We start from the raw sequence: 25,206 nt of genomic DNA, 5'->3' as shown, positions 1-25,206 counted from the left end.
TTGGGTGGGGTTGGGGGGTGGGGGGCGTGGCCACGCGCTGTGACCCCTCCATGACCCTGTTAAGCCCCGCCCTCTCCTCTTTGCCCCCCCCCCCCCCCCCCCCAGGTGGAGTGTATCATCATGCTCGACCCGACCGAAACTTCCTTCCTCAAGGTGACCTTTGACCTCTGACCCCAGGCACTCCCAGTGCCTCCCAGTTACCCCCAGACCCGTCCCAGTGACTCCCAGTAACCCCCAAACCCCCTCCCAGTAACTCCCAGTTACCCAAAATCCATTCCCAGTGACTCCCAGTAACTCCCAGTGACCCCCAAACCCCCTCCCAGTATCTCTCAGTGAGTCCCAGTAACTCCCAGTTACCCCCAACCCCCCCCTAGTGTCTCCCAGTGACTCCCAGTAACCCCCAGTAGCTCCCAGTCACCCCCAGCTCCCCTCCCAGCTCCTCCCAGTGACCCCCAAAACCTCTCCCACCTCTTCCCAGTCCCTCCCAGTGACCCCGAACCCTCTCCCAGTCCCTCCCAGCCCGTCCCAGTATATCCCAAACCCCCTCCCAGCTCCTCCCAGTCCTTCCCAGTAACTCCAAACCCCCTCCCAGCTCCTCCCAGTCCTTCCCAGTAACCCCCAAACCCCCTCCCAGCTCCTCCCAGTCACCCCCAATCCCCCCTTCCCAGTCCCTCCCAGTAACTCCCAGTGCCCCCTTTGCCCCCCCCAGATGGCAGACGGGGGCGGCCAACCCCAACTCACCCAGGTAAAGGGGGGGGAATGTGGGGGGGGTGGCTTACGGTGTGGGCGTGGCCTGACAGAGAAGGGGTGGCCACGCCCAAGCCGCGCCCCTCTGTGACGTCACATGGCCACTAATGAAGGGGGGGGGGCACTTCATTCACCAGAATCACCGCGGAGCTAATTAACGGTGGGGGGGAGTGTTCGGAGCCTAACGACCTTCCCCCGCGCCTTAATTAACCCTTTAATTAGCGATTAATTAAGTCGCACCCCCCCCCCCGGGTTGACTGGAACGGTGCAGCGGCTGGGCGGGGCCAAGCTCCGCGGCGCCTCGCCATCTGATTGGCTGAGGCGCGGACAGACGCGCGCCGATTGGCCGAGGCGGGGGCGGTGGGCGGGGTTAAAGCGCGGTGTCTCCCCTCCCGGCAGTGGCCGCGTCCACCATGACTCGCTTGTCCCGGTCCCGAACCGCTTCGGTCGCCAGTTCCGGCTCGGCCGAAGGCGAACGGGGCCGGAGCCGAACCCTGTCTCGCGGCAGCGTCGGGGGAGCACCCGGGAGCCCTTGATTCGCCCCTTCCCCGGTAACGGAGGGACCGCCCGAACCGAACCCGGCGGCGCTTCGGCTCCTTCCGTCCCCCCCTCGGGTGTTTCCGTCACCTCTCGGGTGTTTCCGTCACCTCTCGGGTGTTTCCGTCACCTCTCGGGTCCTTCCGCCGCCGCTTAGGCGATCGGATCCTTCCGCCCAACGTCCGACGGCCGGATCTAGACGGGAGGGGCACTGGGAGTTACTGGGAGGGGGGTTGGGGGTTAGTGGGAGGGACTGGGAGCGACTGGGAGGGGGTTACTGGGAGGGACTGGGAGCGACTGGGAGGGAGTTGGGGGTTACTGGGAGTCACTGATAGGGGGTTTGGGGGTTACTGGGAGGGACTGGGAGCGACTGGGAGGGTGTTTGGGGGTTACTGGGAGCGACTCGGAGGGTGTTTGAGGGTTACTGGGAGCGACTGGGAGGGGGTTTGAGGTTACTGGGAGGGACTGGGAGCAACTGGGAGGGGGTTTGGGGTTACTGGGAGCGACTGGGAGGGGGTTTGGGGTTACTGGTAGGGACTGGGAGGGGGTTTGGGGGTTACTGGGAGTCACTGGAGGGTATTTGGGGGTTACTGGGAGTTACTGGGAGTCACTGGAGGGGTTTGGGGGTTACTGGGAGTCACTGGAGGGTGTTTGGGGGTTACTGGGAGCTACTGGGAGGGGGTTTGGGGGTAACTGAGAGTTACTGGAGCTACTGGGAATTAGTGGGAAGGGGTCTGGAGCTTACTGGGAGCTACTGGGAAGAGGTTTGAGGTTACTGGGATTTACTGGGAGGGGTTTGGGGTAACTGGGGGCTACTGGGAGGGAGTTTGGGGTAACTGGGAGTTATTGGGAGGGGGTTTGGGGGTTACTGGGTGCTACTGCGAGGGGCTTTGGAGGATCCTTCTCCCCCAGAGCCGGATCTAGATGTGCCCCAATGGGATCCCTCCGCCAACGAGGTTTGGCCCCTTTTCCCCGCGGATCCTTCCGCCGCTCAATAAAAGCCGCCGCTCCAGTGTTTCAACTGGGTTGAACTGGGATGGACTGGGGAGACTCTTGCGTCCAAACCCCACCAAACTGGAACTTTTACACACCAAGTTGCACCAAAACCTCACTTTTTCCTCTCGGAAATGCCTCAAAACCCCACTTTTCACTTCAAAACTCCACCCAAACCCCACTTTTCCCCTCAGAATTGCCCCAAAACCTCATTTTATCCCTCAGAAATAGTCCAAAACCTCACTTTAACTCCCAAAACTTCACCCAAATCACTTTTCCCCTCAGAATTGTCCCAAACCCTCATTTTATCCCCGCAAATTGCCTCAAAGCCTCATTTTATCCCTCAGAAATAGCCCAAAACCTCACTTTTCCACTCAAAACTTTACCCAAATCACACTTTTCCCCTCAGAAATACCCCAGAACCCCACTTTTCCCCTCAAAACTCCACCAAAACCCCACTTTTCCCCTCAGAATTGCCACAAACCCTCATTTTATGCCTCAGAAATACCCCGAAACCTCACTTTTGCCCTCAAAATGTTACTCAAATCACACTTTTCCCCTCAGAAATACCCCAAATCCTCACTTTTCACCTCAAAACTCCACCAAAACCACACTTTTCCCCTCAGAATTGCCACAAACCCTCATTTTATCCCTCAGAAATACCCCAAAACCTCATTTTATCCCCCCAAATTGCCCCAAAACCTCACATTTCCCCTCAAAACTCCACTTTTCCCCTCAGAAACACCCCAAACCCCCACCTTTCCCCTCAAAACTCCTCCAAAACCCCACTTTTCCGCTCGGAATTGCTCCAAAACCTCACTTTTCACCTCAAAACTCCTCCAAAACCCCACTTTTCCCCTCAGAATTGCCACAAAAGTTCATTTTATCCCCCTAAATTGCCCCAAACCCCCACTTTTCCCCTCAGAATGGATGTGCGGCCTACCCAGACTCTGACCTTTGGCACTGGGAGGGAACTGGGAGGCAACTGGGAGCGGCTCCTGCTCCTGAGCGCGGCCACGGGCGCTGATTGGACGGAGAGATGAGGGCGCCGAGCGTTGATTGGTTGCTACGGGGGTGGAGTCTGCCCGGCAACGGGACTAAAGAGAGATGATTGGCTGAGAGGCGGAGCGGCGTCTGGGTGGGGGGGGGGAATGGGAGGGAACTGGGATGAACTGGGGAGGGAACTGGGGAGGGACGGGGATGAGCTGGGAGGGACTGGGAGGGAATTGGGACGAACTGGGAGGGCACTGAGAGGGAACTGGGAGCAACTGGGATGAGCTGAGAGGGCACTGGGAGGGACTGGGAGCAACTGGGAGGGACTGGGAGCAACTGGGAGGGAACTGGGAGCAACTGGGATGAGCTGGGAGGGCACGGAGAGGGAACTGGGAGCAACTGGGATGAGCTGAGAGGGAACTGGGAGGGACTGGGAGCAACTGGGAGGGACTGGGAGCAACTGGGAGGGAACTGGGAGCAGCTGGGACGAACTGGGAGGGCACTGAGAGGGAACTGGGAGCAACTGGGATGAGCTGAGAGGGCACTGGGAGGGACTGGGAGCAACTGGGAGGGACTGGGAGCAACTGGGAGGGAACTGGGAGCAACTGGGATGAGCTGGGAGGGCACGGAGAGGGAACTGGGAGCAACTGGGAGGGAACTAGGAGCAACTGGGATGAGCTGGGGGGGACTGAGGGGGCTGGGAGCAACTGGGAAGGAACTGGGATGAACTGGGGAGGAACTGGGAGGGAACTTGGAGCAACTGGAATGAGCTGAGAGGGCACTGGGAGGGAAGTGGGAGCAACTGGGAGGGGACTGGGATGAACTGGGAGGGGACTGGGATGAACTGGGAGGGAACTGAGGGGAACTGGAGGGAACTGGGAGCAACTGGGATGAACTGGGAGGGAACTGAGGGGAACTGGAGGGAACTGGGAGCAACTGGGATGAACTGGGAGGGGACTGGGATGAACTGGGATCAATTGGGAGGGGACTGGGACAAATTGAAGGGAACTGGCAGGGACTGGGAAGGGGTTTTGGTTTTTTATCCCACTTTCAGCCAGTTTTGACCCATTTTTGACCCATTTATTCCATTATCCCCCAATTTTATCCCATTTTCAGCCAGTTTTGACCCATTTTGACCCATTTTTACCCCATTTATTCCATTAACCCCCAATTTTATCCCACTTTCAGCCATTTTTGACCCATTTTGAGCCATTTTGACCCATTTTTCACCCATTTTTACCCCATTTTTGACCCATTTAACCCCATTTATTGCATTATCCTCCAATTTTATCTCATTTTCAGCCATTTTTGCCCCATTTCGACCCATTTCCCCCATTTTCAGCCATTTTTGCCCCATTTTTGCCCCATTTCCCCCATTTTTGACCCATTTCTTCCCATTTTTACCCATTTTTGACCCATTTTTGACCCATTTCCCTCCATTTTTGACCCATTTCCCATTTTCAGCCATTTTGACCCATTTTCAACCCATTTCCCCCCATTTTGACCCATTTTTGCCCCATTTCCCCCCATTTTCCCCCAAATTTTGACCCATTTCCCCCCATTTTCAGCCATTTTTCTCCCATTTTTGACGCATTTTTGCCCCATTTTCCCCCATTTTGACCCATTTTTGTCCCATTTTTGCCCCATTTCCCCCCATTTTGACGCATTTTTGCCCCATTTCCCTCCATTTTCGACCCATTTCCCCAGTCTCCAGCCCACGTTCCTGGCCCTGACCTCGCTTATGGCGGGACTCACTGTCCGCACTCACCTCTCACACACCTTTCACCCCTTTTGACCCCATTTATCTCATTGTCCCCCAGTTTTATCCCACTTTCAACCATTTTTGACCCATTTTGACCCATTTTGACCCCATTTATTCCATTATCCCCCAATTTTATCCCACTTTCAGCCATTTTTTACCCATTTTGACTCATTTCTGACCCATTTTGACCCATTTTTGACCCATTTATTGCATTATCCTCCAATTTTATTCCACTTTCAGCCATTTTTTACCCATTTCGACCCATTTCCCCCCATTTTTCACCCATTTTTACCCCATTTTTGACCCATTTTTGACCCCATTTATTCCATTTTCCCCCATTTTTTACCCATTTTGACCCATTTTTGACCCATTTATTCCATTATCCTCCAATTTTATCCCACTTTCAGCCATTTTTGACCCATTTCCCCCCATTTTTGACCCATTTCCCTCTATTTTCAGCCATTTCTGACTCATTTTTGACCCATTTCCCCCCATTTATCCCAGTATCTCCCAGTTTTATCCCATTTTGATGCATTTTGACCCATTTTTGACCCATTTATTCCATTATCCTCCAATTTTATCCCACTTTCAGCCATTTTTGACCCATTTTTGACCCATTTCGACCCATTTCCCCCCATTTTTGACCCATTTTTGACCCCATTTATTCCATTTTTTACCCATTTTGACCCATTTTTGACCCATTTATTCCATTATCCTCCAATTTTATCCCACTTTCAGCCATTTTTGACCCATTTCCCCCCATTTTCAGCCATTTTTGAGCCATTTCCCCCCATTTTGCCCCATTTCCACCCCATTTTGCCCCATTTCTGCCCCATTTCCACCCCATTTCCCCCCATTTCTGCCCCATTTCCCCCCATTTCCCTCCATTTTGACCAATTTTTGCCCCATTCCCGCCCCATTTTTGCCCCTCAGCCTGCCCCCTCCAGCGCCAGGTAGATCCCCACGGGACAGTGGTCGCTGCCCTGGGCCCGCTGCTCGATCCTGCTGTCGCACAGATCCTTCCTGCCCCTCTGGGACCACAGGCAGTAATCCAGCCTCCAGCCCATGTTCCTGGCCCTGGCCCCGCTCAGGTAGGTCCAGAAGGTGAAGGCGTTGGGCAGCAAGGGGTTAAACACCCGGAAGCTGTCGAGGAAGCCCGCCCCCAGCAGCTCCCCGAACGCCTCCCTCTCCTCCCGCGTGAACCCGGGGCTCCTCTTGTTCCCCGACGGGTTCCTCAGGTCCAAGGACTGGTGGGCGACGTTGAGGTCGCCGCAGATGGCGACCGGTTTGGACCGGTCCAGCTGGGACACGAAGGAGCGGAAGCGCTCGTCCCAGGCCTGCCGGAAGCTCAGGCGGCCCAGGCCTCGCCCGGAGTTGGGCACGTAGATGCAAACGACGCGCAGGGCAGGGAACTCGGCCGTCAGCACGTGGCCCTCGGCATCCAGCTCGGGGTCACCTGGCAAGGGGACACACAGACGGGGATAAAAAGGGGCTTTAGGGGCCTAAAAAGGGGCTTTAGAGGCCCAAAAAGTCACTTTAGTCTTCAAAAATCAACTTTAATGGCCTAAAAAGGCACTTTAGTGGCTCAAAAAGTCACTTTAGAGGCCTAAAAAGGGACTTTAGAGGCCGAAAAAGTCACTTTAGAGGTCAAGAAGGGGATTTATTGGCTCAAAAAGGGGCTTGAGTGGCCCAAAAAGGGACTTTAGAGGCCTAAAAAGTCACTTTTGTACCTAAAAAGGGACTTTAGTAGCTCAAAAAGGGGCTTTAGTGGCCCAAAAAGTCACTTTAGTGGCCAAAAAGGGGCTTTAGAGGCCTAAAAAGTCACTTTAGAGGCTCAAAAAGTCACTTTAGAGGTCAAAAATGGGGTCCAGTGGCCTAAAAATACACTTTAGTGGCTCAAAAAGTCACTTTAGTAGCCAAAAAGGTCCTTTAGTGGCCAAAAAAGTCACTTTACGGGCCCAAAAAGGGGCTTTAGAGGTCAAAAAGGGGCTTTAGCAGCTCAAAAAGGGGCTTTAGAGGCCGAAAAAGTCACTTTAGAGGTCAAAAAGGGGCTTGAGAGGCCCAAAAAGTCACTTTAGTGGCCAAAAAGTCCCTTTAGAGGTCTAAAAAGACAGTAGCTAAAAAGAGGGTTTAGAGGTCTAAAGAGTCACTTTAATGGCTCAAAAAGTCATTTTATTGCCCAAAAAGGGGCTTTAGAGGCCTAAAAAGTCACTTTAGAGGCCAAAAAGTCAATTTAGAGGCCCAAAAAGTCACTTTTTGGCCTAAAAAGTCATTTTACTGGCCTAAAGAGTCACTTTAGAGGCCTAAAAAGAGGCTTTAGAGGCCTAAAACGTCACTTTTGTGGCTTTAATGGCTCCTGAGGGCCCCAAATGGCCACTTAAGGCCTAAAAATGGCTCCTAAAGGGCCCCAAATGGCCACTTAAGGCCCAAAATGGCCACTGAAGGGCCCCAAATGGCACTTAAGGCCTCAAAATGGCTCCTGAGAGCTTCTGGTTGCCATTAAGAGCCCCAAATGGCCACTTAAGGCCTCAAAATGGCTCCTGAGAGCCCCAAATGGCAACTTAAGGCCTGAAAATGGCCACTGAAGGCCCCAAATGGCCACTTAAGGCCTCAAAATGGCTACTTAAGGCCCCAAATGGCCACTGAAGGCCTCAAAATGTCTCCCGCGAGCCTGTGGTGGCCACCCAGGGCCTGGAAACGGCCAGCAACACCCCAGCTTTGGCTACTCACCCATGCCATAGGTGACAGCCAGGGGTTTGGTCCTGCTGAGCAGCCCCACGCCGCTGTAGCTGGGCCGGTCGCTGGGGCTGTGCTGGTGAGGGAAGGCCCCGAGGCTCCGTAGCTCCTCTGGCACCGACTCGGCCCCACATTTGGTCTCCTGGGGGCAAAGGACGTCGGGGGCATCGGCCTGGACCCACTGGGGGGGGGGAAGGGAGGTTTTGGGGCGGTTTGAGGCGGTTTCGGGGCCGTTTTGAGCCCGTTTCAGGCGTCATGTTGAGTCTCTTGGCAGGCGCCATTTCGTGGGGGGGTTTTGAGGCATTTTTAGGTCGTTCTGAGGCACTTTTGGGTCATTTTCTGAGTCATTTCTTTGAATCTGTGTTTAAGAGGTTTTTTTGGGTCATTTCGGGTCATTTTCAGTGATTTTGAGTCACTTTTAAGTGGTTTTTTAAGGCTTTTTTCATCCATTTCAGGCACCATTTTTAGACCTTTGTTGGAGCCATTTTGAGGAATTTTGGGGTTATTTTGGGCCATTTTTGGCTCATTTTAAGTTCCATTCTTTAACCAATTTTTAAATCATTTTCAGTTTCATTTTCAGCTCCGTTTTGGGCTCATTTTGACCCATTTTCGCCTCATTTTGCCCAATTTTACCTCATTTCAGGCCGATTTTGGGCCCATTTTGAGCCTTTTTCACCCCATTTTTGGGTCAAAATCCCTCATTTTTGTCCCATTTTCATTCCCTTCCTTTGAACCAATTTCTCAACCACTTCAAGATCCATTTTCAGCTCCATTTTGGGCTCATTTTGACCCATTTTGACCCATTTTGGCCTCATTTTGCCCAATTTTACCTCATTTCAGGCCCATTTCAGCCGCCATTTTGAGCCTTTTTCACCCCATTTTTGGGTCAAAATCCCTCATTTTTGGCCCATTTTCATTCCCTTCCTTTGAACCAACTTCTCAACCACTTCAAGACCCATTTTTAGCTTCATTTTGGGCTCATTTTTACCCATTTTGGGCTCATTTTGGCCCATTTTGGCCTCATTATGGCTCCATTTTGCCCCGTTTTCCCTCATTTCAGCCACCATTTTGAACCTTTTTCACCCCATTTTTGGGTCAAAATCCCCACTTTTTGAGTCCTTTCCAGCCCCATTTCTCTGAGGCGCCCCAGTCTGGCCCAGTTTCAGCCCAGTTTAACCCACCTCCAGGCCTCCTTTCTTCACCCAGGCCCTGAGACCGGCCACGTTCCACGACGTCACCTTGAAGTTGAACCTTCGCCCGTCTTCCGCCGTGTCCCAGGGCGGGGGGGGGACACGTACAGGTCACTAGGAGAAACTAGGAGGCCACTGGAACTTACTGGGAGGGACTGGGAAGGGGGTTGGGGTGGTTTGGGGGTGGGGGTTGGGGTGGTTTGGGGTGGTTTTGGGGTGGTTTAAGGGGGATTTGGAGTGGTTTTGGGGCACTTGACGGTACTGGTTTGTACTGGGAGGGCACTGGGAGTTACTGGGAGGGACTGGGAAGGGGGGTTGGGGTGGATTTGGGGTGGTTTGGGGAGGTTTGGGGGGATTTGGGGTGGTTTAAGGGGGATTTGGGGTGGTTTTGGGGCACTTGATGGTATGGTTTGTACTGGGAGGGCACTGGGAATTACTGGGAGGGACTGGGAAGAGGGTTGGGGTGGTTTGGGGGGGGTTGGGGTCACTTGGAGTTACTGGGAGCTACTGGGAGTTACTGGGAGGGGGATTGGGGTCACTGAGAGTCACTGGGAATCACTGGGAGGGGGTTTGTGGGTCGCTGGGAGTTACTGGGAGCAACTGGGAAGGACTGGGAGTGGGTTTGTGGGTCACTGGGAGCTACTGGGAGGGACTGGGAGGGGGTTTGGCGTCACTGGAAGCCACTGGAAGCTACTGGAAGGGACTGGGAGGGGGTTTGGGGGTCACTGGGAGCAACTGGGAATCACTGGGAGGAGGTTTGGGGTCACTGGGAGTCACTGGGAGCTACTGGGAGACACTGAGAGGGGGTTTGGGGTCACTGGGAGTTACTGGGAGCTACTGGGAGGGGGTTTGTGGGTCACTAGTTGTTACTGGGAGTCACTGGGAGCTACTGGGAAAAACTGGAAGTTACTGGGAGAAAGGTTTTGGGTCACTGGGAGCTACTGGGAGCTACTGGGAGTCACTGGGAGTTACTGGGAGGGGGGTTTGGGTTGACTGTGAGCTCCTTGGAGCTACTGGGAGGGGCTTTGGAGTTACTGGAAGCTACTGAGAGGGGGTTCTGGGTTACTGGGAGTGACTGGGAGCTACTAGAAGCGACTGGGAGGTGATTTGGGGGTAACTGGGAGTTACTGGGAGCCGCACCAGGCCCGTACTGGTCCATACTGGTTTATACTGGCGCCTCTCACCCTCTATAAGTCTATTACTTAACCGACAACATGTATTTTTTCAATGGGAGATGAGGATAAAAACTGTGGTATTGAAGATAGCTCCCACAGGAAAGCAGCTGCAAATGTGACACCGTGCTGGCTGATAGACTGCATGGGGACCTAGTTACTACTGTAGCTGGGGTCTGCCTTCCTGCTTTCTTGTAGCTCCCATACTCAGTGGTATACCTTAATAAACACATGTATTTTTTCAATGGGAGATGAGGAGACAAAGAATGTGGGATTGAAGATACCTCCCACAGGAAAGAAGCTGCAAATGTGACACAGTGCTGGCTGATAGACTACACAGGGTCCTACTTACTACTGTACTTTGGGTCTGCCTTCCTGCTTTCTTGTACATCCCATACGCAGTGGCGTAACTTCTTCTCAAATCATATATTTTCAAAGGGAGCTGACGAGGCCAAGAGTGTGGGTTATTTGCTAACTCCCTCAGGAAAGCAGCTTTAATTGGGACACAGTGCTGACTGATAGTCTACAATTGGACCCTTATACGACTGTAGCTGGGGTCTGCCTTCCTGCTTTCTAGTAGCTGTCATACACAGTGGTATAACTTCTACCGACAGTTTGTATTTTTTCAATGGGAGTTGAGGTTAATTATGGACGGATAAAGTTGTGATGGACCGGCTTGCACCTCCTCATCCACATCCATAGCAAGCTTGAGCAAGGGGAAAACCAAAACAGCAAATTGTAACAGAAACAAGGTCAAAGCAAGAAGATAGGACAGGACATTAAACCAAGCGTTGTTAGAGGACTGAATAGAGCATTCAATTTAGCATTGTATGATTGACTGTACTTGACTAATTGTAACATATGTAACTAACAATAATATAAAGGTAACTAAACGTAAGGTAAGCATAAACATAGTGTGAGAGAAAACTAACTGAAGGTTGAACAGATGGGGTGATATTTTAGACACAAGGCTGATGTTTTATGCACAATAAGGATGGTTTTTAAACACAGTGAGGTTGGTGTTTAAGTTCTTACCAAAAGGAAACTTTGAGGCCTTATGCATAGTGCGTGATGCTTAGTATTAACTATTTGCCATGAATTGTGGCACGTACAAAGCATTTGGAAAAGGTATATAATTGATGATGATGTGACAATAAATTGGAGCTGATGCACATCAGATTGGTGTCTGGTCACTCCTGTTTCGCGCAACAAAGAAGAACCCCTGCACAAAGAAAAAGAAACCCTGCAGAACAGGCTGCCCAGAGGGCTTGTGGAGTCTCCTTCCTTGGAGGATTTCAGCACAAGCCTGGACACGTTCTTGTGCGACCTGATCTAGGTGAACTGAATTCTGGGGGAGAGGGTCGGTCTAGATGATCTCTAATGGTCCCTTCCAACCCCTACCACTCTAGGATTCTATGATGTCACACAGTCTAGATGCAGTACCCAGATGTGCTGTGATGTCACAGAGCACTGTTGCAGCATCCAGAGGTGATGTGATGTTATAGAGAACTGTTGCCATGCCCACGTCTGCTGTGATGTCACAGAGTCTCGTTTCAGTGCCCAGATATTGTGTGAAATCTCAGAGCACTGTGTGTCCAGTGTCCAGACGTCCTGTGATGTCACAGAGCACTCTTGCAGTGCCCAGATGTGCTGTCATGTCACACAGCCCTGCTCCAAAGCCCACATGTGCTGCTGTGTTACACAGTCCTGTTGCAGTGCACACATGTTCTGTGATTTCACAGAGCACTGTTGCCTTTCCCAGATGTGCTGTGATGTCACAGAGCACTGTTGCAGTGCCTAGTACTAGGACGTCGCAGAGCCCCACGACAGTGTCTGGATGTGACGTGATGTCAAACACTCTTGTTGCAGTGCCCAGATTTTCTGTGATGTCCTACAGCCCCGTTCCAGTGCCTAGATATGCTGTGATGTCCAGAGGTGATGTGATGTTATAGAGCACTGTTGCCGTGTCCACGTCTGCTGTGATTTCACAGAGCACTGTAGCAGTGCCCAGATGAGCTGTGATGTCACACAGCCTCTCTGCAATTCCCACGTGTGCTGCAATGACAGAGCCCCGTTGCAGTACCAACATGTGCTGCAATATCACACAGCCATGTTGCACTTCCCAGATGTGATGTCGCAGAGAACTCTTGCAGTGCCCAGATGTGCTGGATGTAACAGACTCCCACTGCAGTTCCCAGATGTGCTGTGATGTCACAGAGCACTCTTGCAGCGCCCAGATGTGCTGTAAGGTCACAGAGCACTGTAACAATGTCCATTTGTGCTGTGATGTCACAGAACACTCTTACAGTGCCGTGGAGTGCTGTGATTTCACAGAGCCCTGTTACAGGGCCCACACATCCTGTGATGTCACAGAGCACTGTTGCCGTGTTCAGATGTGTTGTGATGTCAAACGTCCACGGAAGAGGAAGGTGAAGCACTGGAACAGGCTCTCCAGAGGACTTTAATCTCAATGAACAAATTGGGTAATGTCACTCACAGTAGAAAAACAAAAGCTTCAAAACCATTGCTCCCCATGCACTGCAGCAAAAATGTGTCTTAAACATTTGACCCTTAAGGGGGAAGATCTGTTCCAATATATACACCCCCTCTCACTTACCCGCTCCCCAACATGAACCTGAACAGGGACCCAGCAACCTGACAAGGATACATCCTGGAGGGCTGGTTCTAGGGAGGGCTCCCAGCCCTGTTCAGATAATAGTAATGTGGAAAAATGAGGACTCTGACACGGAATCTTCCTCATTGGTGTCCATGAGCACTCAATGCTGTACTCATTTAATAACCACCTTAAAGATCCCCTTAAATTCTAAAGTCAAACAGCATATAATTGCCCCATTAAGGCAAGGGGTTGGGCAGGGTGAACCAGTACACATGAAAGTGCCTTTCTCACCTTCTGATTTAATTCTCTGAGAAAAAATCAACTGATCAATACTATAAGGAGCATCCAGATAAAGTGAGAAAGATAAAAAAAAAACAAAAAAGAGGAAAAAAACCCCACCAAAAAAAAGGAAAAAAAAACCCCAACAGAGAACAGAACCCAAAATAAACATGGGAGTAATGCATTCAGTTTTAAATACATGTAGAGGCACAAAAGGAACTAAAACTGCAAATATTGCGGGAGCCACAGGGAAAAAGGAAAATGGTCCATTTTTGCAACCCTTAAATTTACAATTTGGCAATAAAGTGATAACATATGAATTTTTGTATGTTCCAGAATGTCCCATACCCCTGATGGGGAGGGACTTGTCTAAATTAAATGCACAAATTGTCTTTGAAAACGGAGACTTGTTACTAAAAATATTTGCGTCAAAGACAGGACAAATATTGATGATAAAAGAAAAACTAAAGGTGCTAGAATTACCTCCAGAAGTGGAGAATGCAGCGATCCCAATGGTGTGGGAAACTGAGATTCCAGGAAAATCACAATTGACACAACCAGTAAAAATTGAAATTAAAAAAAAAGTAAAATCGGTCAGGGTGAGACAATACCCAATAAAACCTGAGGCAAAACAAGGATTAAAAGTACCAATTGACAAATTTCTGAAATGTCAAATTCTAGAAGAATATCAGTCAGAGGATAACACACCTATTTTACCAGTACGGAAACTGAATGGAGAGTATAGGTTAGTTCAGGACTTAAGGCCCATAAATCAGATTGTGAAAGATACACATCCAGTTGTAGCAAATCTATATACCTTACTCACAGCTCTGAGAGAAAATGATCAGTGGTTTATAGTGCTTGATTTAAAAGATGCTTTCTTTTGTATCCCTTTGGAAAAGGAAAGTCGTAAACTATTTGCTTTTGAGTGGGAAAGCCCCAAACAGGACGCAAGGTGCAGTTAACATGGACACGGCTACCCCAAGGATTCAAGAACAGCCCGACTATCTTTGGAAGACAACTAGCAAAAGAACTGGAACTCTGGACTAATGAAACGACAGTGAAACCGAGACCAGAGCATCTGCTTCTCCAATATGTGGATGACACCCTAATTGCCACAAGGGAAAGGTCAGCCTGCATACAGGTAACATTGAACTTTTAAACTTTTGGGGATTAAACGGGTACAAGGTATCAAAAGAAAAAGCTCAAATAGCAGCCAAACAGTGATCTATTTGGGCCTTGAAATTTCAAAAGGAGAACGGAGGCTGGGCACAAATGGAAAGGAAGCGATTTGTGCTATTCTGGAGCCACACACTCTGCATGAGTTATGGGCATTTTTGGGAATGACGGGATGGTGCAGGCTCTGGATCATGGATTATGGTCTTATAGTCAAACCCTTATATGAAGCCCAAAAATCTACCCCTTTTACATGGGGCAAAGAACAGCAGGAAGCTTTCCGGAAGCTTAAAATAGCTCTGCTGACAGCCCCAGCCTTAGGCTTGCCAGACTGAACCAAAGACTTTCAGTTATTTGTTCATGAAAACCAGCATTTGTCTCTAGGAGTTCTGACACAGAAACTAGGAAGCTGGAAGAGACTGGTGGGATATTTTTCCAAACAACTGGACTTGGTGAGCAAGGGATGACCTTCCTGCCTGCGAGCAGTAGGTGCAACTGTCACACTGATCCAAGAAGCAAGAAAGCTGACCTTGGGAAGGACTGTTACAGTCTGTGTCCCACATATGGTAACCACAGTCTTGGAGCAAAAGGGGGGACACTGGTTATCCCCGAGCCGAATGATGAAATACCAGGTAATTCTCCCTGAGCAGGATGATGTGGTGTTGAAAACAACTCACCTTCTAAATCCTGCAGTGTTTCTGAGCACTTCACAGGAAGAGCAACAACTGGAACAGGACTGCATTGCAACCATTGAACATACATATTCCAGCAGAGAGGACCTGAAGGATGATCCTCTTGAAAACCCTGAATGGGAACTGTTCACAGGTGGCAGCAGCTTCGTCATGAATGGAACGCGCCACGCAGGATATGTGGTAACAACTGAAAACATGATAATAGAAGCAGATGCATTGTCAAGCACAACTTCTGCACAGAAGGCAGAACTAATTGCATTGACAAGTGCTTTGGAATTCAGTAAAGGAAAACGAGTTAGTATTTGGACTGATTCAAAATATGCTTTTGGAGTAGTCAGGTCCAGGGCACCCTGTGGAAAGAAAGAGGACTACTGTCTTCCCAGGGAACAAACAATAAGCATCAAAAGGAAATCTTGCAACTGTTAGTGGCAGTGCAGGAACCAGTTCAAGCAGCAATCAGGCACTGTAAAGCACATCAGACAGGGAACTCAAGGAGAGTAAAATAGCACAACACACAGTCTCACAAATGGCAATCATCCCCACCAGAACAGTAGCGCTTCCTAAGGAGCCACCAAAACATTCCGGGGAGGATGAGAAATTGTCTGAGTTACTAAATGCAGAGAAAAATTCAGAAGGATGGTGGACGACAAGTACAGGTCAGGTAGTATTGCCTCCCTTAGTCATGAGAGAGATTTTGCAAACAAAGCACAGGGAGTGTCATTGGGGTGCAGAAGCTATGACTCAGCTTCTGAAAAGAAGTGTAATATCAATAAAATGTTGGAAATGGCCAAATGAGTAATTGTGAAATGTGAAATTTGTTTAAAGAACAATCCAATAGTAAAAAAAAAGGGTACAGATGGGCAAAATAAAAATTGGAGTGGAACCAGGAGATTATTGGCAAATTGATTTTACAGAATTACCTAAATGCAATGGATATAAATATGTGTTGGTTGGGGTTGACACCTTTTCAGGATGGCCAGAAGTCTTTCCCTGGCGCACCAATCAGGCTACGGAAACAGTTAAATGGCTCCTGCAAGAAATTATCCCAAGGTTTGGAGTTCCATTTGGAATATCTTCAGACAGAGGACCACATTTTGTGGCCAATGTGGTACAAGAGGTAAGCAAAGTCCTAGGAATTTCCTGGGATTTACATGCCCCTTGGAGACAGCAATTGAGTGGAAAAGTGGAAAGAATGAATCAGACCCTAAAAAGAGAGATTAGAAAAATCTGTCAGGACGCTGAATTGAAATGGCCTCAGGCACTTCCACTTGCATTGCTACAAAAATAAGAGTGAAAGCTCGAAGAGGAATGTCAGTAAGTATGTATGGAAAACCCTATGAGGTTCCTGAACCAAATCCAAACATGCATGTGATGGGAAAACAAGATGTGTATAAGTATTTACTTCCTCTTGGAAAAAACCCTGAACAGGCTGTGAAGTGCAGTATATGAACTTGATTGTGGGGAAGGGGGTTGGTCTAGATGATCTCTAATGGTCCGTTCCAACCCCTACCATTCTATCATTCTATGATGTCACACAGCCTGGATGCAGTACCCAGATGTGCTGTGATGTCACAGAGCACTGTAGCAGTACCCAGATGAGTTGTGATGTCACGCAGCCTCTCTGCAATTCCCAAATGTGCTGCAATGTCACAGAGCACTATTGCAGCGTCCAGATGTGATGTGATGTTATAGAGAACTGTTGCCATGCCCATGTCTGCTGTGATGTCACAGAGCACTGTAGCAGTACCCAGATGAGTTGTGATGTCACGCAGCCTCTCTGCAATTCCCAAATGTACTGCAATGTCACAGAGTCCTGTTGCAGTACCCACATGTGCTGTGATGTCACAGAGCCCTGTTGCAGTGCCCAGATGTGCTGGATGTAAGAGAGTCCCACTGCAGTTCCCAGATGTGCTGTGATGTCACACAGCCAGGTGTACAGCCCTGTTGCACTTCCCAGATGTGATGTCACAGAGAACTGTTGCAGCACTCAGAAGTGCTGTGGTGTCAGAGTCTCTCTGCAATGCCCAAATGATCTTGGATGTCACACGTCAGTGCCCAGGTGTCCTGTCATTTCAGAGGAAACTGTTGCAGTGCCCACATGTGCTGTGATGTCACACAGACCTGTTGCATTGTCCAGACATCCTGTGATGTCACACAGCACTGCTGCAGTGCCCAAATATGCTGTTATATATCAGAGCAGTGATTGAGTTCCCAGATGTCTTGTTATGTCACAGAGCACTGTTGCAGTGCCCAGTGGTGATGTGACATCACAGAACCCATACGTGATGTCACAGAGAACTGTTGCAGCACTCAGAAGTGCTGTGGTGTCACAGAGTCTCTCTGCAATGCCCAAATGATCTTGGATGTCACACATGTCAGTGCCCAGATGTCCTGTGATTTCACAGGAAACTGGTGCAGTGCCCACATGTGCAGTGATGTCATATAGCCCTGTTGCAGTGCCCAGATGTGCTGTTATAGATCAGAGCACTGATTGAGTACCCACATCTGCTGTGATGTCACAGAGCACTGTTGCAGTGTCCAGTGGTGATGTGACGTCACAGAACCCCACGGCAGTGTCTAGATGTGATGTGATGTCAAACACCCTTCTTGCAGTGTCCAGATGTTCTGTGATGTCACACAGCCCTGTTCCAGTGCCTAGATATGCTATGATGTCACAGAGCAGTGTAGCACTGCCCAGATGTGCTGCGATGTCACACAGCCCTGTTGCAGTTCCCAGATGTGCTGTGATCTCACAGAGCACTGTAGCAATGTCCTCTTGTGATATGTTTCAGAGCACTGTTGCAGTGCCCACGTCTGCTGTGATGCCAGAGTGTCTTTTCAGTGCCCAGATACTATGTGAAGTCTCAGAGCACTATTGAAGTGCCCAGATGTGCTGTCATGTCACAAATGTGCTGTGATGTCACAGAGCATTGTTGTAGTGCCCAGTGTTGCTGATATATGTAAGAGCAGTGATTGAGTACTCAGATGTAATGTCACAGTGCACTGTAACAGTGCACATCTGTGCTGTGATGTCACAGAGCACTCTTGTAGTACCCAGATGTGCTGTCAGGTCACAGAGCACTGTATCAATGTCCATTTGTGCTGTGATGTCACAGAGGACTCATGCAGTGCCCTGGAGTGCTGTGATGTCACAGAGCACTGTTACAGGGCCCACACGTCCTGTGATGTCACAGGGCACTGTTGCAGTGTTCAGTTGTGCTGTGATGTCAAACGTCCGCGGAAGAGGAAGACGGAGCACTGGAACAGGTTGCCCACAGGGCTTGTGGAGTGTCCTTCCTTGGAGGACTTCAGCATAAGCCTGGACACATTCCTGTGCGACCTGATCTAGGTGAACTTGATTGTGGGGGAGAGGGTTGGTCTAGATGATATCTAATGGTCCGTTCCAACCCCTACCATTCTAGGATTCGATGATGGCACACAGCCTGGATGCAGTACCCACATGTGCTGTGATGTCACAGAGCACTGTTAGAGTGTCCAGAGGTGATGTGATGTTATAGAGCACTTTTGCCATGCCCACGTCTGCTGTGATGTCACACAGTCTCTCTGCAGTTACCACATGTGCGGCAATGTCACTGAACCCCATTGCAGTGCCCACGTGTGCTGTGATGTCCCCATGTAGTCTATCAGCCAGCACTGTGTCACATTTGCAGCTGCTTTCCTGAGGGAACTATCTCCATTCCCACTCACTGGGACTCCTCAGCTCCCATTGAAATAACACATGTTGTCGGTTAAGCTCTACCACTGAGTATGGGAAGCTACAAGAAAGCAGGAAGGCAGACTCCACCTATAGTGGTAAGTAGGTCCCATTGTAGTCTATCATCTTGCACTGTGTCACATTTGCAGCTGCTTTCCTGTGGGACTTATCTCCAATCCCCTGCACTTGGGCTGCTCAGTTCCCATTGAAAACACACAGGCTGCCAGTAGAAGTTATGCCACTGCGTGTGGACACTACAAGAAAGCAGGTACACAGACCCCAACTACAGTGGTAAGTAGGTGTAGTAGTTTGAGCCTGGCTGGATGCCAGGTGCCCACCACACCACTCTGTCCCCCACCTCCTCAGCAAGCCAGGGAAGGGGAGAAAATAAGATGGGAGTCTCGTGGGTTGAGATAAAAGCAGTTTAATAAAGAAGCAGCAAAGCCGTGCGCGGGAAGCAAAGCAGAAGCAGATAAAGCTGTTCCTCTCCACTTCCCATCAGCAGCGATGTCCGGCCACCTCCCGAGAAGCAGGGCTGCGGTACGCGTAGCGGTTGCTTTGGGAAGGCCAGAAATGCATCTCGCCTCCCCTTCCTGCTCCTCTCCCGCAGTTTATATTCCTGAGCTGATGTCATAGGGTATGGAATATCTCCTTGGTCAGCCTGGGTCAGCTGTCCTGGCCATGGCCCGTGCCAAGATCATGCCCACCCAAAGTTATTGGTGAAGGTGGGGGAAGGAGTGCTGGAGGGACAGCCCTGATGCTGTGCGAGCGGTAGTCATAATATTGATATCAACAGTAAGCACAGCACTGCAGGAGCTGCTGTGGAAAGTCACTACCATCCCAGACCCACTACAGACAGTCACAGGAATGCAGACATATTACAAACACTATTGTTTCTGTGTTCAAATGAAACACACAGTCAGTAATATCAATCATGAAAACATCTCCTTAATTGTAGCATTCTTTTTTCATAAAGTGTATGCTCAAAAAAACCTTGTAAACTCTTACAAGGGCTCCAAGTTTTCTGCATGTCCAATATGTTCATGTGGCTGCACAGCTTCTGAAGTTGTGTTCTGTGTTCTGCATTGTCAGTTCCCAGACCTGTAGGCAAAACCTGAGATTGAACGTCGTATTCGTTAACTGACATCTTCAAGTCTGGAAGCCTGGTAACCCGGACCTTGGATGACAAAACACACCAAGTTGAAACCATAACTCATCAGTAGTCTAACTCTAAGCTGCTCTAAGTGAAGCTTTAAACATGTACCCGTTTATTGATACCTGTAAGTAATTGGTTTTCTCCCAATGTCCCAACAGGCACGTTCCCATGTTTAATTCTTCTCCAGATATTGCCATCTTTTTCATCATAATAGTGTTGTATGGAACTCGTAGTTAACTCCATGGAACACAACCAAGAGAGCAACCAAGTAAACAATCCGAGCCCTGATTACACAAGTTATCTGAAATACACACCACACAGAATAACTTCCCAGACCAAAATAGAAGAAGAAAACTGCTGGGGAGACACAGTTAGAAAAACTCTAAACAAGAACAAAAGCAGAGCAATCAGAAAAAGGCTGAGATGTGCCATATGGAAAAGGAAGCTGCTAAAGAGAATTACTTCCAGTAATTCCCCGTTTCCACTGTATTTGTCATCTGAAATGGACTGAATGGTCAGATGGAAAACAGCATCACACATTCCAAAACACTAACTAACTGTACTCTTGGACAGGACCAAGCAGCCACAAGAGGCACGTCATGATCCTGAGATGGAGGGGTGGCCTTTCTGATGAACTTGTCCAGACAATTAAAAAATAACCAACTCTTTAAGCAAAACTCACCTCTAAGTGAATCTCCTACCAACAAGGTTTTGGGAGAATAGGAGAATGCTCAGAGGAAACACTCATTGCATGGAGGGCTGTCACCTTCTAGTCAGTCTTACCCAGAAGAATATTTGCCAGTGCCTTTATTACAGGCCAGGGAACTGACAGAACAATACAAACATGGCACTGACTAATATTTTCTTTTCAGGAAAACCTGAAGAGTTGACTCTGAGAAAACCAATAATTAAAACAATTTCATCCCATGCCTGAGATTATTGCCATGAGAAGTTATCTCTGTTTACCACAGAATGGCTGTGGCTGGAATGGCCCTCTGGAGATAATTTCATCCAAACTCCCTGCTCAAGCAGGGACACCTAGAATCATGTGCCCAGGACCACATCCTGGTTGCTTCTGATTATTTCCAAGGACAGAGACTCTACAGTCTCTGAGAAACCTGTTCCAGGGGTCAGACGCCACCACAGTAAATTATCCAACAGTATTACCTGAATACCGTGTGGAATCAAATTGAACTTGGAACGGACAGAAGCAAAGAAAAGAACAGGTGCTCTTGGTAAAGGACTTTAGATACAAATATTTTGTAATGCTGCAATTCTATACCTCCCATTGGGTCAATCCCAGTTGTGTTTCCCAAGGGCAGTACTACTTTCGCTTTGTGTAGTTCTCCTTTAACTGTTTGATGAATAGAATTAGTTACCTAAGGAAAAACAAAGTCACTGCACTTGAGGTGAATTCCAACTTAACTTTACAATAACTGTAATGAAACAAATCTTCCAAGCTTAAACATGACACGAGTATTAAACAAAAAAAACCAGATTTTGTTACTCATTAAGGAAGGAGCTTCCTGAATGGGACAGTACTCAAACACAGTTTCATTTACAGAGGCTACCCTTCCCCCGTTGAATCCCCACAGATGCAAAAGCAGCAATAACGTTTTCTGGAAGAAGATACTGAATTCAGAAGAACTGAAGAAAAAAGATCGCATAAATCTCACTTGATTTTGCAGGAAAACAAACCAAGAAAGCTGACTTCTCAGAATCTGGCCAATAGTAGATATTTCTTGTCAATACTAATGAGGAGTTAAATTTGAAAACTAACTTTGCAGTTCATTACTGCTTTCTTACAGAAAATAAGACACAAAGAGAAATAAAAGAACATACCACTGAAAATCTGATAAATATTACCTTTGGGTTCCACTCCAGTTCATTACCAATGGGTGTCACTCTACAAAGTCCCCAGCCTGAGGTGGCAGACACTGAAACTTGGCAGGTGAGTGAAGCAGCTGGTAACTTTGGACTTGACATGTTCTGCCTTCATCTATATAGTGAATTTTGACACTACAGAACATATTTTCCTTCTCTTTTGGGGAAATATCTAGCACCTGAGCCCTTCAGAGTTGGAAAGGAAACAAAAAATTATTATAGTTGTAAAGTTTCTTCACCTCCTTGTGTCTAAAAAAGATTAAACTTTCACAGCACAATGTTCAGTGGTGTGTATGTGGAGCCATTCTGGCTTCCCTTCAGCACAGGCAGCATGGGAGAGCTTTTTAAAAACAATTTGTACAGCTGAGATTTTTTTGCTAGTTTTCATGGTGGGTTAACTTTAACTTAGCAGTAAAAGTTCTAAACTACTTTGTATTAAAAAGTGCACATGAATAATTTAAACCAAAACAAATCCACATTTTTACCTGTGAACAACTGTTTTCTGACATAAACCATGAAATGCCAGCTTCTCCACATTTTTAACAGCAATCTTATTACCAGGTTCCTTAAAATACCCAATAATTCCTTCAGCAAGAATTGTATATTGGTCCTTCTGCTGATCTACTCTTTGACCAAAGTAGTTTGTTGCATTTACAACGTGGAGAGGCAGAATCTGAAAGCATAAAATACGTTATAAAGACAACTGATGGTTTCTTAAGTTAATGAGACGTTTTCATATTGAAGATGACCTACCTCTTTCCAGACTAAAGAGATGACAAATACTGCTGTACACATGCATTTCAGAAGATGATGACCTCTTATTACTCCAAAGATTAGGAATAATCCTGAATGAATGAATCCTTATGAATGGTAACTGTCCATAGCCCAGTCCAGACTGGACACAAGTTTATAGAGCAAGATCTATAGGTCTTGGTGGTATTCCATTTAAATGAACACTAGTGAACTACAGTATTACCTGTCAAGCTACTAACCACTAAGGCATTTCACATCATCCAAGCTTAATTTTAAGTGGTCTCCAACCTTACAATGAGATTTAGAAGAACTGACTGGGGAAGCGTGACGCCTTCCCTCTTTTTGCACGGAAAATGCTTGACATAAGCTATCAAGAACACCAATTCACAAAATGCTGGCTGCATTTCATCCAAAGGCTCATGCTAGGCACAAGTACTGAGATACAGCTGAGTGTATGAGGGCAGACAGAAAAGAAGACCAGAAAGGTAATTTCCACTTACTAAAACCCTAAAACTCTCACAATGCAACTAGAGATTCTTAAAGGAAAGCAACATGATACCGAGTTCTAAACAAAAGAGACAGTGAACACTTATCCAATTGACAACTGATTTGTAAGGCATATATCCAGGCTCTGCAGTCAGCAGAAGCAGAACTAGATGAGGAAAGAGGCCACAACTGCTGTCTTGAGTGCACAAAAGGGAAGTACAAGTTTATAACAGGAGTATTACGAAATCTGTCCAGGTTTCAAGCACTCAAACTGTATCTATAGGTTATCAACGAGTTTCAACTACCAGCTGCCAACAAAAGCTTATTTATTAGGCAGAAATGGAGTGACACCAAGGAATCCACCCAGTTTTTATTGTCTATTCTCACAACCTATGATTTTTGGGAATGGGGAACGCCCATTGATTGCATGACTTGAGCGCACCTGAATTCTAGCTAAAGACAGGACAGGAAGAAAGTGTAAGCAGCTCATCCAAAAAGGAAAGCACCCAGCAGTTCTCAGATCCAAGTACTAACCTTGAAAGGAAGCACCAGTGTCTACACATCTGCCCTCAGCAATCATTATCCAAGGTGGAGATGAGACAGACTCTACAGTACTGCTGTACAGGAAGACTATCTAGTAAAGTCGGGACTGAAAAGCCAAGTGAAGGCAGTTTTGACATACAAACTGTTACTGAGATGTGAAGAGCCACTACAGCAAAGTCAAACGGGTAACCAGGAAGGTTTCATGACTATTTAACTACTAAAAATGGCAGTCTGAATGTAACAGGATTCTATCAAAACTGTTTTCAAAACCACAATGACACCTTAGTAGGAAGCAACTGCTCCATCTAGAAGAGAGAATTTATATCCCATGTCTATGGACAGTGCAAATAGAGAAAATATTTGGTTCAATTGACAAGGCCAGAATATACTCATTTTTCAGGAAGTCTGCATCAACGTGACAGAGAAGGAAAAATCCTCCCTTCAACTCTTGTTAAACAGGAATGATCTTCCACTGCAACGTTTCTTCACTACAGAGGATTGTGTTTGCTCTACTACAAAAATAATGACATTTACAGGACCTTTAATCTTTGCCTATTTTGGTTTATGTTCTAAATTGATAGAGGAAAGGAATAAACAGAACAAATGCCTCTTCCCATAGAACATGAGGCTCCAATGCAGGAGAAAACCTAAGGTAAACTCAGAACCACCTACAAAACAATTTTAGGTCAAGCTAAAGATTAAGGGAAAATCTGACACACACCTAAGCAACGGAGAAACTAAAGAAGCTAAAAATCTCCCAAATACCCAAGAGATGTGGGATATGTACTACATTAACATGAAGGTAATATGCTAAGGAGGTATTTAAGATGTGTTCTTGGTACACCAAACCAAGGGAAAAAGCAATAACTGTAACTTACCATCAGATATCCAGGTGTTTGTGTCATTGTATCTGGGATATGCTGGGGCATGTCTGTTTGTAAATTAACTTGATGACGATCCAGACACACTGTTCTGTTTCTACATATTAAAAACTGGTTTTAGAACAAAGACCTTTTACTTGTAAACTATTTTTGATGTGGCTTACAACATCTTTTCACACTAACATTTCATCAGCCCTCAGTATTCAATTTCTCTTTCAAGTAGCACCAATGACTGGAGATTAGACAGAAGTGGTCAAAAAGCTCTTGTTGGAAAAGTTTATACAACAAAACCAAAATCCACCAGGAAACCAGTTTCAGAATAAAACAAAGACTAACACTGAATTTTGTGTTACTTGCAACAAGGGTCATCCACACTAGAAGGAATATCTGAGGGCTTCATCCAAGGCCCTGTTAGAATCCAGTTAGACACAGCTCAGAGAAGTCATCTACTTACCTAATCTGGAGGGACAGAAGACAACAGAGGAGAGAGCAAAGCATAAGCCTTGGGCAATTATGGGCTAGAATACTAATCAAAAAAGAGCCTGAAGTTCCCTCAAGAACACTTGGGCAGGAATGATAATGAATTATGATATCCTGTCAGGCTACATGAGATTGGTCTCCAGAAATTGTTGGTATTTTGATTTTCGTAGCAGTATCTAAGAAGAGTGAAACTGATGCAAAAGTAACCACAAGAAAAAGAGTCATGAGCAAAAAATGGTTTCATGAAAGTATCCAACAGGAAAATTGAGCAAGAAAACAGAAGCAGCATCATTGAGGCATATACCACCTTCCTACACCAGTATGGGTGGTAAGAAAGCTTGGCAATTCCTTACCTGCAAGCCCCAAATGTTTTAAGATGGGTACACAGTGGCCTTGACAATTTCTGGTATTCTT

The 25,206-nt window shown here is 47.6% G+C and overlaps 1 protein-coding gene across 1 annotated transcript in view; it reads right to left on the bottom strand.

The window, feature by feature from the left end:
- Positions 1 to 5,961: 5,961 nt before the first annotated feature.
- Positions 5,962 to 25,206, bottom strand: part of LOC133628079 (DNA-(apurinic or apyrimidinic site) endonuclease-like) — a 34,361-nt gene continuing 15,116 nt past the window's right edge. The window contains exons 3-5 of the mRNA XM_062015979.1: positions 8,950 to 9,045; positions 7,763 to 7,949; positions 5,962 to 6,488 (exon numbers count right to left, since the gene is read on the bottom strand). Of these exons, the coding sequence (XP_061871963.1) occupies positions 5,962 to 6,488; positions 7,763 to 7,949; positions 8,950 to 9,045 (810 nt within the window). The remainder of the gene's footprint in view (positions 6,489 to 7,762; positions 7,950 to 8,949; positions 9,046 to 25,206) is intronic.

The sequence above is a fragment of the Colius striatus genome, chromosome 28 (genome assembly GCF_028858725.1).
Source record: "Colius striatus isolate bColStr4 chromosome 28, bColStr4.1.hap1, whole genome shotgun sequence".
Classification (NCBI taxonomy): Eukaryota; Metazoa; Chordata; class Aves; order Coliiformes; family Coliidae; genus Colius; species Colius striatus.
This window is presented reverse-complemented; position numbering and strand designations above follow the sequence as displayed.